Source organism: Anas platyrhynchos, chromosome 1 (genome assembly GCF_047663525.1).
Source record: "Anas platyrhynchos isolate ZD024472 breed Pekin duck chromosome 1, IASCAAS_PekinDuck_T2T, whole genome shotgun sequence".
NCBI lineage: Eukaryota > Metazoa > Chordata > Aves > Anseriformes > Anatidae > Anas > Anas platyrhynchos.
The window spans coordinates 140,723,101-140,737,419 of record NC_092587.1 but is presented as its reverse complement, the minus strand read 5'-3'; the positions used below and the strand labels follow the sequence as shown (position 1 = coordinate 140,737,419).

Below are 14,319 nucleotides of genomic sequence, written 5' to 3'. Positions count from 1 at the left end.
CTAGCAGAGCCTGCCTGAGATTTGTAGCTGCCGAAGCGTGTGCTCCTGGTCTATGTTTAAGAAGCGTCCCCAGTGTGCCTGATTTCTGCTTCTGCTGAAGAAGAGCAAAGAGCATCCAGTGTATGGCACTAGCTGCCATCTCTCATGGGTCTGCACATGGCCTGCTGGCTCCTGAAATGCTAGCCAGAAGGAAAGACTGGGTGCAGCGTGGCTGCAGTTTTACGTATGGTTTTTATCCATCTTTTGTAATCGCTTGGCTCTCGTGTCCCTTTGAGGGCCTGCTAGCACGTCCTGCCATAAAGATGTGTTGCCAAAGGAACGTGTTGCCTTGAGCTTGTCCATAATCCCACGTTCAAATGACATAATGCAAATTATTCATCCAAACCTGAGCTGTTTAGAGATGATAATCCCACTCACACAGGACTGAAAGAAAACTGTGTTAAGCTGCAGTAGGAACTGGACTTGCCCAGCTGGCTGTCTCCCTTGGAGGCAGAGAGGGTCCCCTCCAGTAACCAGAGGTCACTAGTAGTAGATCTTCTAATACTAATGGTGATTAATGCTACCATGGAAATATCTTTCCTTACCATTAGGCCCCTATAATCAATTTTGTGAAGTTTTCTACAATTTGTTTCTCCTCCATAGAGCAAAGCAAGGATCAGCATATCAGTTCTTGTGAAAATGAAAAGTTTTGTATCTGTCTGGGGAAGATTTGCTCGCAAATTTTATTCCGGGGTGCTTCTGCACTGGGCTTTAGTTCACTGGCATAAATTGTAGAGATTGAAGAAGTCTCAACTTACCTATTCCCATGTGCTTTTGGAAGCCAGAAACCTATTGAAAACCTTGGCATAACAATACCTAGCTGATACCAAGGATAACAGGGTATGAGACAGAAAAGGAAACGCTCTGAGGAGAATTCACGACCGTGATTAACTGGCTCAGACCACTGTATGCACAATACTTTGCGCCAAGAAGGGGCAGAAAGATTTCTCATCTGAGAAGGCAGCACAGGCATGAACATCCACAGAGATTATAGCCCTCTCTTGCAGTTGAGTCTTGAGGGCATGGCTGACTGGATATTAAGATAAAAAATATGGGCAAAATTCAACTCCTTTCACCAGCAAAGCTCACTTGCTCTGGGGACTTCCTAGGAATATGTATTCCGGTTCTGATCCTGGGGTTATGTGCACATAAAAGGGCTTCTATGGGATTATTAATACCAGAGGTGGAAAAAAAGAAGAAAGAAGCTACAGGAAACGGGAGAAGTCTGAGTAAAGGGTTATTATTTTTGCTCTGATACGATTACTTCCTGCAAGTCTGTTAATTTCTACAGTCAGACCTGTTTAAAAAGTAATGGTGTGACTATAAACCCACATTAAGGACATCTGCTGCAGAGAGCACTGAGGTCACCTCTCGGCCTCCTCTTCTCCAGGCTGGACAACCCAGGTGTCCTCAGCCTCTCCTCACAGTACGTGCCTTGTAGATCTTTTACCCGCTTTGCTGCTCTCCACTTTCAAGTACCTTAGCATCCTTTTATATTGTGGAGCCCAGAACTGCTCACCACTTTTGACCAGCTGGCTGTGCTGTGTTTAATGCACTCCATAACATGAGAAATAGAAATAAGGTAAGCACATTCAGCCTCCAAAGTACAGGTATGACAAGTTAACCTACTTAGTGAACCCATGGGCTTGCAAATGACACTAGTTCCAGAAGAAATGCTGAATGGAGAGTGAATTGCACCAAAGAGAGCAGATGGCTTTTTTGATGTGAGCTGTCTGATGTAAATGGACATGATTATGAGACAGTGTATTCCCAAATACATCACTGAACACGGTGTTTAGAAAATAGGATTATATTTCCAAGAGGTAAATGCAATATTTAAAGGGTAATAATTGTCATATAGTATAGATGTGTAAGGTATTTGGGATTTCATCTCTGAGAGTGTCAAACTCAGAGGCAGTGAGAGAAGAAGCCTGCAGAGACAAGATAGAGCTGGCCTGGCTGAAAGTCATCCAGTCTTCTAACTGATACTGTGCCATCTCCATATCTGATTGCCTTTGACAAAGTCTAAAGGATTAAAAGCATTCATAATGCAGGCAGGAAACCACTACCCTGAAATACATATCTCGATCTGAAAATAACAACTACAATAACAGAAAGAAACAAAAGCATGTGATTTGTTTCTGAATTACTTTTGCTGCCTGACTTATTTTGTTTGTATCTGTTCTTTCCACAGGTCTATCTTCACAGCCTGTTTTGCTCTTTTCTTGCAGTTGGTCAACAAATTCCAAATTTTTTTGTTGATACCTTTAAAGTGCAGTTAAAAAAAGAGATCAGCACATGAATTAAATATATGTATCCTGGCATAATCCTTTAAATGTGCCTTCTGAAAAATCATGCTATATGATTCTTGAAGTCCCTTTGAAAGAAAAAATACACACAACATCTTTAAGTTAAAAGATCAGCAGTGAATTTTCTGAGAGCACAACAGAAAAACAGTCAAATGCAAAATATAGGATGAAGTCTAAGGCTATGATGATATTTACCTTTGTAAGTCAAATATAGGTCTTGGAGTGCTTTTGTCAGAAGGTGTCTGATGAAAATGTTGAGCTAGCTATAACCAGTGGGGTCAGGTGAAGGAGGCCATGTGTGTTTCACAATTAAATGATCTAGATAACACATCCTGAGTAGGGAACTATAAGGTTGTCTGAGAAAGCTAAATACAGAGTCAAAGGTGAAATGGTTGTCTCATATATATCAGTTAGCTGATCATGCTCCTCAGCATGAGTTTTAATAGTGTTCATGGTTACTTATCAGATCTGTTGCTCCTAGAGTTACAACATGATTCTTTTGCAGAGGAGATATTAAATTACCTGCAAAAATGTAACAAGATAGAAGAAACTGATTTGCCTATACAGCGGGGTTTAAAAATAAAAGGACCAGGTATATTAAGGACAAGACGTTAAAAATAAGTAATATATAGAGAACCAAGCTCTTAGACACCTTATACAAAAGGATTTTTGTCCTTAGGGATACAAATCGTACCACATGAAATGAATGAAAATGTGTTTAAAAACAAACAAATAAAAAAATACAACAAAAAACAGACGACAGTATTCAGTTAATAATAGTACAGTAGTCAGTTGTTTGGTCATCTTATTTTAACTTAGGAAGTTTAAAACATAGTCCTCCTGTAAAAGCAAGCCTCTCCTTTATGCGATTTGAGAGAAGAAGTCCCTCCTTCCTCTTTTGCCAGTAAATGTTAATGTTTAAAGAACTAGCCTTAGTGACTGACAAACAAACTGAATTGCTATTTCAAAACAGACCAGAATAAAACCAAGACTGTTTCATATAAATAAACTCAGACCACAGAAAAACAGAAGATTCAGTGATTAATATATGTAATGGAAAGCTCTAAAGTGCTAATGGCAAGCAAGACTGCACTCAATAGCTGTGGATGAGTAACACGGATGGTGTCCGTACATCACTTGCCGATCTGGAAGTGCTCTCTCCTCTTTCCTCCTCCTGCTCCTCCTGCCGTCCTACATGGATATGAACCCCATGCAGACCCTTCAGGACAGGAGTGGTGCCTTTTGGCTTGGTGCTGTGGTGGCCCATAGAGAGCCTGGCATAAGTGGTGTAGGTTGCTAGCAGCAGATTCTGCTATATTGTTAATAGTAAATAATAATACATGGCTGTCAGTTCTGATCAAAACACTCATTTCAGATTGAGATATTCTTGTTATCAGATGTTTCTGCATATGCTTGCAGAGATTCAAGATCAATGGATCTTCTGCATAAATCTGTTTATTTCCTTTAAAAGAGAATTCAGACTAAGTTAATTGTTCTGGGAGTGAATATTTTTTTTCTCCTCAGTGTAATAATTTCCTTGATGGTTATTCTTATCTTAAGAGACACATCAGCTAACAGTAGATTTATCTGCTATTATTAGCATCCAGTAACTAGATACTTCCCAAGTTTCCACATAATTGGGAACAAAGACACACAGTTTTAAATTCCACTATAATATTTAATTATATTTATATTACTTGATCGTGAACTCTTTTCACATAACAGTTATCTCCTCCCTTAAGAGGAAAACCTCAGGCATTTTGGATAAAAGGACAAATCTGCCCCTTTAAAGATGCTGCTGTTCCTTTTCTCTTTTGGTGAACACTTTGAAAGGCAGGACTTAGTCCCTTTCAGGAGTGTTTAAACAAGTATATCACCTCAGGAGTATGATACCAAAGCCTATATTTGGTTATATAATGCGAGAGATCTGTTTACAAGTGTGCGAACAATTTTTACAGGAAGGATAAATCCAGCCCATCTTATCTTTTCTTATCAGAGTGAGCTATTAAGCAGCTTTGTAAAATAATTTATTCTCACTTAATTTGGCATTTCATCCTGGGAGATAAACATTTCCTTCAAGTATTTGGAGGATTACATTTACTGTGTTCCTCCTCCCTCAGCTGAAACTGGCTGGGAACCACTCTGGTATTCACTGGTGATGCTGACATGCGTCTGCCCCACATCCCACACCACTGGTCAACAGGTGCAGTGGTGGCACTTGGTTCCTTCAGGTATTTGAATGCATTCAGCTCCCTTGTTAAATTTGGGACTACAGAAAAGGCTTCAATTAATTGAATGGAGATGGTACTGGAATGGACATGGTGCTGAGCAACCAGCTGAAGGTGGCCCTGTTTGAGCAAGGGGTTGGAAAGATGACCTCCAGAGGGTCCCCTCCAACATCAACAATTCTGTAATTCTGTTATTAAGGCACTTAGATCCTGAAATATATAAAAATATCGAAAGGTGTTCTTATTTGAAACAAACAAATAATAATAATAATAAAACAATCTTTTGCTTGGTGAGCAACTAGGCATTTCTCATCAAAACAGAGAGGGAACTGTACCCTCCTTCTGAGTGGCCTGGAGACCATCTCCCTTCCTCTCCCGGGACTACCGAGTCTTCTTGTCAGGTTACAGTCCTGCTTTTCTCATTGAAGCTTAATTAATGATGATTATATAATCCTCCCAAATGGAAAATCAAATCTCTTGTATTTGATTTAGCACAGCCAGTGACTCATGCAGTCACTCCGCACAGCTTGCACTGCTGCTTCGCTGGTCGGCCCCTCTTGCCTGGGCACAGATAATTCGAGGGTGGTTCACTCGTGTGCAGGCAGCTCGTGTCACATCCCTGGTGGAGATACAGCTGCAGAAATTACTTGCAGCAGGAGTCACAGAGCACTGCACCATCCTCAGGACCAGCCCCGGCACGGATGCTGCTGCTAACCCAGGTTCGGGGCCGGTGCAGCTCCTCTCGCCTCCAGCTATAGCTGAGCCCAGGAGCTCTAGGGACAGTGATCTTCTGAAAGACTGAACACATGCTGTGAGCAATGCGAGCTTTTCTGGCAATTTCTGGGGGTTGCACATGCATCTCCCTGCCCTGGACCATCTCCCTTCTGAGATGGGGGAAGGCTGCCAGCGACTGCTCCACTGGGGGAGCAGCACAGGCTCAGTGTAGGCCACGTGAGATCCCTGACAGCAATCCTGGTGACAAGTCACCATCGTAGATATCAGGTATTTGTCCTGCTTTAGTTAAATGAATAATTAAATAAATAAATAATTTCTCATTGGCTTCTCAGTGTTACAGCAAAATGGCCTTTAAAGCTGAAGGGGGAATTAGCCCCACAGCTCCCGCTGAAGTTAGGGAGAGCAGCTAAGCCCCTAAGACTTTCTAAGTCCCAGTCCTTCAAATTAATCCATTCAAACCCATCCCTATATGATGCTCTCAGCCATAAGTCACAATGCGATTAACAGAGGAGGTAGGAGGGAAGGGAAAAGGACACCGGGACCCCAGCACACATCACTCTCTTCCCCTAAGCACTGCTTCTGTACCAGCAGCGAACAAGAATAAAACAAGCTGGAGAAAGAGAGAACTCAGGGGAGGTTGTGTAAAAGGTTACGTGGAAGGAGAATGAAGCTAGTGACATTTCTGTTAAAAGAGGCCGAAAACAGACCTACCAGGACTTCAAAATGTTTGATGAAGGTTGAGAAGGAAAGGTTTGGGCTGCCGTTAGGACTGTCACTGCCACGACACTTGGTTAATGGGAATGGGATAGGTCAGTGTTCGGGGGGGCACAGCCTAATGTGGGGGACCCTGCGCTGGCATAGCAGGGACACGCAGGGATAGCAAGCTCAGGAAATGCTCAGCAAATCGTGGAAAACAAAGGTAGAATTTGGCATCGGGTGGCTAAAAGGGAACGGCAGAGATTTGTATTTGGAGAGGAACATCCTGTATTCGTCTCCCATGCGTAAAAACATGCTCACACTTCCACTGCTGTGAAAAGCTACAGGGAAAAGCATTCCTGAATACATCCATAATGAACATCTCCTGCTAATTAAGCTTAATTTGCAATTTCTGTCTTTCTCCCTCCATGGTGTGATCTGCTAACTCTTTTCTTCTCTTGGGCTTAGCCTCTTTCCTCCACAAACACCTCTGAAAAGCAGAAGCAGGGGCCAACCTGTAGGAAGAGCACTGCCCTGAGTGATGCATCTCTTCCCTGCCACCCTTCCCACTGCTGCCTTTCTCACCCGCCTGGCTCAGGAGCTCTGGCCTCACATCCAGCAGGGGGCTGGCTGGGGGACTGGCATTTATGTCATATAAATGTAAAAATAGAGCAATGGATGCACAAAGGTACTGACCGAAGGGTCTGGCTGCAGCAAGCCGGGAAGAAATTGAAAGAGATCACACAAAATGGAAGGTTTAGAGGAAAGTGGCACACGGAAGAAAAAGCAAAAAATTGAAGCAGAAAGCACACGTCTTATTTGAAAGCTATAAGCTGGGGTCCTTGGAAAATGATTTGGTGTCTTCTAAAATCAATGTTCCCACTTAGTTTGTATGCATTAAACTAGGGGAGATATCAGGAGCAACAGAGCGAAAATGTAAGTTTTATCATTCTTCTGAGAAATAGCCACTGATTCAAATGCTGGGATGTGAAATCCTAACGGGGAAGAGGGCAATTTTAAGGTCACGCAAAAATAAAAGGCTGAAAATCCTTGAAGAAAATGGATCAGAAATTCCCCTGGTAGAAATGTATCCTTATGAGTCAGCACCTGAAATCCGGTTTCTGCTCTAGAAAACAGAACAGCTTGGTGTGTGCGTCTGCCACACGGCCGCATTTCACTTCATTCAAACTAGAAAGCATACAGGCGGTTGCATTTTTATACAAATAAAGCCTCAAACCGTATGGCACCAAGCGAGAAATACATGCCTCCATACTGCACGTAGGTTTCTATTCTAGTCGCGTGGATCAAGACCAGAAAGTTAAATGGGGACAGGGACATTTCTTCACAGTGTGGTGTGCGGTTTCTGGAAAGCACGGTGGGGAATTTTTGCTGAGGATGACCTATTTGGAGCAATACCAGCAACTTTTGAAATGCCACTCCGGAGTTCAATCAGGCAAGTAACTAAAGCAAACTTGGGCAGGCAGGAGAAGGGAAAGCAATAAAAGAATATTTCATCTCTGACACTAATAGCCATGGAGCAATCTGTTTGTTAGGGAACACACGAGGTAAAAATCTGCTTCTCGTCCCTTGAAAGATGCTTTCCTAAGAACGACTGTGCTGCATTAAGGGCTGTGCTGAGTGTATTTCTTTCCTTTTGTTGTGGGTATTGGGCACTGTGGTGCTGGAGAGGAATGTGAAATGGCTGCGTGGGGCTGTGGTGGCCCGGTAGATTATCGGCGCTGGCACAGGCTGGAAGTCATAAACCAGTAGATAGGGTGGCACTATTCTTATTTAGCTAATAGGTACCATCTTAACACATGGTGTTAGTGAGCACAGTCCAAGCCTCCTGGTGGTGTTTGAGAACTTACCCAGCATCTGGGGCATCTGATGGCAAGCAAAGGGCATGGACAGTAGGAGCTAACACAATTTCAGCCTTCACCGCTACTCGTCCAGCTTTTGCAAATCAGCTGTTAGATCCATGGGAAGTGAAACTTACCCCTTAACATTAGAAATAGCCCTTCAGGTTACAAGCCTGTCTCGTTCAGTGGAACAACACTTACAGTTTATTTTACATAGCTAAAATAACATTTTTACAACATTAAAGCTTACCATTGCTGTAAGACCGAAAGTTTCCTACAAATTTTATGTATTCATATGTTGGAAATTCCTTTGGGTTCAAACTTCCTCTCAGAAGATGACAATAAAACTCCAGTTCATTGTCAGCTGGATTGTTAAAAGAAGAAGAAGAAATATACTATTTAAGCTAAACACAATGAACAGTGCCTTCCAACCCCAGGCATGCAACTGGAAGCAGAGTCAGAGCCCTGTGCACCAAGGTACATTAAATGGCAGGGTCAGCACCTCTGCAAGAGTGCCCGGCATGGATCTGGGCTGTTCAGGGCTATGCACAGGTCTGCACACAGCTAATTTACATGGGTTTGTTCTCTTACACTGTCTTCATCATAGGAGTTATGCTGACATAACATTGGAGTATTGAAGCAGAGAACTGGATCCTTCAGTTACTGCTTTTTTTTTTTTTCCCTGTTTAGGCTTTTCATGACTCACAGCTGTTCTACAACTCATGTTGGAAAACTATGCCTAATTACCTCAAAATATCTATTAAATTAACTTTGGCATATTAGCTATCAGCTGCAGGTTTTATATATACAGTAGATTAAGCAGCTGTACATCTTATATTTGTGTGTTCTCTGGTTTCCTACATCTTACCTCCCAGAGTGAATAAGGACGAGGCAAATAAAAGGATTTGTAAGAAAAATAAAATTCAATTTGAAAAAGAATCACAACAATTTTACAGCTACTTTTCAACTGTAGTGCAAAACAAAGGTATGCAACATTAGCATATCTCTGAACAGCATCTTACTTTAATGGGCTGAAATATCAATTAAGATGTGATTTGTCTCAGGCAAATTCCCAGTTACCATTGGATAACCTATTTTCCTTTGCTGTCTCAAAAGATACAATATTTAATAATTAACGTAACTGCAAGTAGACTTAGCCTAGTAAAATAAATGCAACGAGTTTCATTTAAAAATAGTACCAAAGGGTCATTTCAGGTGGCAAGATCTTTTTGAAATGCTACAAACGTAAGTTTTGTACTGAATGTCACATAAAAAAAAACTCCTATGAGGAATGTTGTATCCTGCCCATGCTTTTTGATTTACTGGGAAAGATAAAATAAAACTTACTTTTTAGGTAATCCGATGAGGCAGAATCTGTCATAAGCATACAGGAAGATAACATCTTATAAATTTCTGAATGTTCTTGTTCCGGGAGGAAGTTTAACAAATTTTGATCCAAGACATCACACTGCAAAGAAAAAAAGACCTTGAGGAAAAAACAGAAATGTCATGACAGAGAGCGCAGCGGCATTCACATCGCGTATCAACTCCTTCCTCCCTTGGCTGACACTGGTTTTGTGGGAGATTACGTGTGGCCCCAGCAGCATGAAGCAGAGCAGATACACAGCCTGTGTTGGCCAACAAGGGTTGATGAAATTAGGTCCACTGATTAGGGCCACCTGACAAAGTCTAGAACAAGGGAACTGCTGTGTCTAGGGAACCACTGTAGGGAACCACTTTTCCTTGGCCTGGTTCCCTACTTAATTCTTAGCATGGCACTCCTGTAAGGTTTCTCAGACCATCAGGTGCATGAGGTATGTCCGTACAATTCAATGTCAGGTCTTGGGAGTGAGCTGGGAAATGGGTGCCTGGCTCTCCACCCTGCCTGCCAGCACGATGTCCTTGGAGATGCAGGATGCCCTTGGGTGCAGGATGCTTTGGTTGCAGCCTGGGGCAGCAGCCCTTTCTCTCCCCTTTCTGCATCCTAGGAGGCAGGGCAGCCAGTTGGGAGCAGGGAGAAGGTGATGTCCTGCACCAGACATTGTTTTTAGCAGTGGCATTCGCCTGGTATGGGGAGTTCATGGTGCCATCAGTACGAGGCCTCTGGCCAGCTGTGGGCTGAATGCCCAGGTGCCTCCTGCCTCACAGCCACCCGGTAGGAACCTGAAATGCTTCCAACATCTAGGAGGGAGCTATGCTGCTGGTACTGAGATTTGGGAACAGAAGGAGGAGAACAATCTGTGCAAAAGGCCATGACCAGCCCATGATGGAGAAGACGAGTCTGTCACCGGGTTACCAAGAAAAAAGTCTTCCTGTATTCAGCACAGTGACAAACCTAATGCTAGAAAAGCATATCTGAAAGGAAGTTTTGAGATAAAGTAACCCTCTAATGGCATTAACTCACATTCATCTCACTGGAGACTACCTCGGGCTGAGCTGGCATACTGACACAGCTTCGTGTGTCATCAGAGCAGCTGCTTTCAGACTGTATGTTCATGCTGAAAATGTGTTAGCTCTGTATGAGACTGGCAAGTTATTAATCATCATCATTTATTTATGTATTTACTTAAGATTACACTTCGGTTTCCCTCTGCTTTCCACTCAAGCCTGCTGTTCTGTGTGGATTTCCTATTTAGATTGGGGAGATGTGGTGAGTATACTTGGAAAATCAGAGTGTGACAGTTTGTACCCTGACCTTGATGCAATAATATATTAATTTATTCAACTGTAAGGATTTATTACATATGCTCATTACTTGAATATCCCCTTTGTGAAGAATGCTTGAAAATAATTTTAATTTCTTTTGTACGTATCTTAATTTGCATCCAATTGATACTTTGTGTGTGACTCAGTTTTACGTGTATGTATCAACATTATATTCATACAAAATATTTTACATTGTCCATGTAATTGTGGACATATGAAGAAAGAGCACCTGAAGGGAAACTGCTGTGCTGAGTGCAGTTCAAGGCTTATGGCACAGTATCAGAAAAGTAATTTTTCCTTCCCAATCCTTTTCTACCTGTAAATGTGAGATAATGATGCTTATCCACCAGCTTCACACAAGTGTCATGAGGGTTAATTAATCTCCCATCCACTCAGCAGTAGCTGCAGGAGGACTGGAAGGACCTGCTCGCGGCTGTATGCAGGGCCTCCTCTGCACCCTGTGTGAGCTGTGACCGCTCCTCACGTTCACCATCACTTTGGCAGTCACCTGAGGTTGTACTTTCAGAGGTACCCAGCGCTAGGACAGGGGTCACTGGGCACAACCAGGCCCCCAGGAGGCTCCCCCTGAGCCCCAGGAGCACTTCTGTGCTGTGCGGGTGAGGAGCCCTGGCACAGGCTGCCCAGAGAGGCTGTGGGGTCTCCTCCTTGGGGATCTCCAAAAGCCGCCTGGAGATGGGCCTGGGCAGCCTGCGCTGGGTGGCCCTGCTGGGGCAGGGCTGGGGCCTGGTGGCCTCCAGAGGGCCCTGACAGCTTCAGCCCCTCTGTGGTGCTGTGATTCTGCACTGCCTTTTGTCTCCATATTGTGACCAAGTTTTGCAGTGTCTCTTCTGTTTAAGATCATATCCATAGGGGCCTGCGACTCTGTGTGCAGTAGGAGTTGCAGGAGGCTTTCATTCCGCCCACCCATCAGAGCAATCTGCTGCCAGGAGCACCGTCTATTCATCGATTTCACTAATTTGCAAGTCCTGGCATTTATACTATTTGCCTCCATCATGTGCTATGTCCAAAATTTATTTTTTTTTTTTTGGCATCTTTTCTGTTGGAAAATGCCAACTTTTTTATCTCATTATTATTCTTCTTATTATTTGTGGGTAGGAAAGTGGGATCTACTTCATGTCTTTCACAACTCTATCCCTGCAGAGGTTAGGCACTCCTGTAGAGCCGTGCACAAAACAATTTCTGGGGCTCATACAGCTCAGGAATACAACAATATTCTTGGATCAATATACCAATCAATAATATATTGACACACCAAACATAAAGAAGGAAGTAAATATTCTACAGTCTCACTGGGGCTGTAGGAAATATCAGGCAAGCTAATCAGAGTTAATGCTGCACCAAACCCAAAGTGCAGCCATCTGGTGTCATGGCAAACAGGTGACAGGAGAGGTGGACAACATTGGATCACCATGGACAGAAATGCATCAGTTGGAGGGGTAAAATTTGTAACTTTATCTAATTCCTCTGCTATGGGCAGCTCTTGCCCCGCCAGCAGACATAGGCACAAAGCATTGCCGAGTGAGACAGGCAAAGCAGGTAAATGATAAATTACAGTGACTGTGGGTAAAGTGGTTACACGAACTACATTAATGCATATTTATGCTGCTAAGCTTTGAATCCTCACTGTACCTTCAAATCTGTGGATCCTGCTAACAGAAACTTCTGAGAATTTATTCCTGAAAGCTATGGCAGAAAAGAAACACCACCTTTGTGTAAATGGATGCTGGTCAGCTCCAAAAAGAATACACAATAAATCTGCCCCAAGCTCTATAATCATTTGATGCACAGCTTAAATGTCTGCGTACTTTGAACAAAATAGCCATACTCCAAAATGGGGCTCTTTCATCAGATATCCACTGTTTTTTTTGGAGGTGGACAAGGAGGAAATATGATGAATAATTTTGCTGCAGGAAAAAAACACACAGGGTAACTGTGTAACAGGGTCACAACAGGACAGGGAAGACTGCAAATGGGACAGGATTCTTTCCCAGCAACCAAAAAATCAAGATAGTTCTTCTCTTGTGTGCTGGGATTTAACCTCTTGTATTGCTATATCAATCTGTATATCTTGCAATGATGCCCATTGCTACCCTATGTAACAGCAGCACAGTGTACAAAACTCTTGTACACTATAAGATACTCTTGACAATTAACTAAAGCACCCACCATAGCAGAGCAGCTGCCTAAAATTCACCTGGGAGCCAACGGGGAGAAAGAGCCCTCGGTAGGAGTTCAGCCCTGCCAGGACTCCTGCCTTGGCACTATCACCTTCTTGATCAACATTAGGGGTCCCTCAGCTATGGGACTAAAGCTGGGTGAGATGGACACCATTGTCCTGGTCCATGAGCAGATGCAGTACCTTCTGGCTGAGTCCATGGACAGGCAATGCCCATGGGAAAGCTGTCTCCTCCTGTATGTTGGAAGTTGCCACTCTGACACCTGTGTTTAATTGTTTCACTGAGCCAGGCAGGCAAGAGGGAAGAGGGAGGACCTCCCTCCAGAGATCTGCCTGTTTTTGGGGGTATAACATGTCATCTGACTGCTAAATGCTATGAGTTGTGACTGGATTTACAGAAGTTCATTTACTTTAGCTAAAGTCAGTCTTACCACATGAGATAAACCTCTCTTTACATCAACCGACCCTAGGAGTAGCCTCCAAATCTTGTAATAACAGACTATTTAGAATTACCACAGAGGCAGCTGGTATTTGAAAATGCTCCATGGAACTTAGGGAAGCTGTATTAAAGAGAATTGGATATATTTGTTCTCAGCACCAGAGTCTTTCATGATTTTAATGAAAGAAAATACATCAGATTTCTTGATAGGGGCCCTCAGAGAGCCCTGCTCCATGCTCTGCCCAGTTATGCTTTCCTTTCAGGGCTCAAAGCAGCAGATTTGCAGAGTATCTTTTTTTTTTTCTTTCTTTCTTTTTTTTTTTTTTTTTTTTTTTTTTCCCCTGCAGCCACAGAGGAGAAAGAATTGGTATTTTGTCTCTCAAGCAGTGACTGAATTTAGCTTCCAAATAGATCCTGGAGGTACACAAAATAAGTGATAAAAATTTTCCAGATAGCACTCTGATCAGTTTTAAAACTTAAGAAGACACATAGAAAGGACAGCGCAGGATTAAAATGCCTGGTGAGCACCTCACTGCACGCTCAGTTGGGCCTCTGCCCATGGGCATAGCAATTTGCACACCTTGGGCAGGCAGAAGCCATCATTGCTTGCTCAGTTGCTGTCTCTGGGATGCACAATGTGCTCCACAAGTTGGTGGGGCAGTGCTTGGCCATTATTGCTCCATCAGCTCTGAGCAGGTCTGTGGGGACTCCTGCCTCTGCCTGCAGGCTGGTCCCTGTGTTCTTCTTCAGCATGACTAGATAATCCTGCTCATCCTTGTCATCATTTTGGGCTGGGTACTGGGCAAGATTACCACACGAGGCATGGCTCTGGGAGGGAAAACCAATCTAGTTTTTGATGGTTCAACTCAGGAATTATGGACCTGAATCCATCCATGTTTAGCCAGGTGATGGAAGCAGTTACAGAGGTAACCTTGCAGTTTTAGGGACAGGGTCTGAAATAAGTGACCCTCCTGAAGAGCAGTCATTTCCTGAGCAGATCTACCATGTCCACTAAGATCGATATTTGGAAGGAAGCATGAAACACCCAAACCATGAAAAAAAACACAAGCCAAACCAAAGAAACTCCATGGAAATCAGAAAGCACATGAAA

The 14,319-nt window shown here is 43.1% G+C and overlaps 1 protein-coding gene and 1 long non-coding RNA gene across 6 annotated transcripts in view; one reads left to right on the top strand and one right to left on the bottom strand.

Moving 5' to 3' along the window:
• Positions 1-14,319, bottom strand: part of NPAS2 (neuronal PAS domain protein 2) — a 100,834-nt gene that overhangs the window by 24,246 nt on the left and 62,269 nt on the right. For all 5 annotated transcript variants that reach the window (XM_027446028.3, XM_027446035.3, XM_027446039.3 and 2 more), the window contains 2 exons: positions 9,214-9,334; positions 8,117-8,230 (listed from right to left, as the gene is read on the bottom strand). In XM_027446028.3, coding sequence (XP_027301829.2) covers positions 8,117-8,230; positions 9,214-9,334 — 235 coding nt within the window. The remainder of the gene's footprint in view (positions 1-8,116; positions 8,231-9,213; positions 9,335-14,319) is intronic.
• LOC110351630 (uncharacterized) lies at positions 9,365-10,663 on the top strand. The gene is made up of 2 exons (XR_002399279.4): positions 9,365-9,680; positions 9,855-10,663. It is a non-coding gene; the product is annotated as an uncharacterized lncRNA (long non-coding RNA).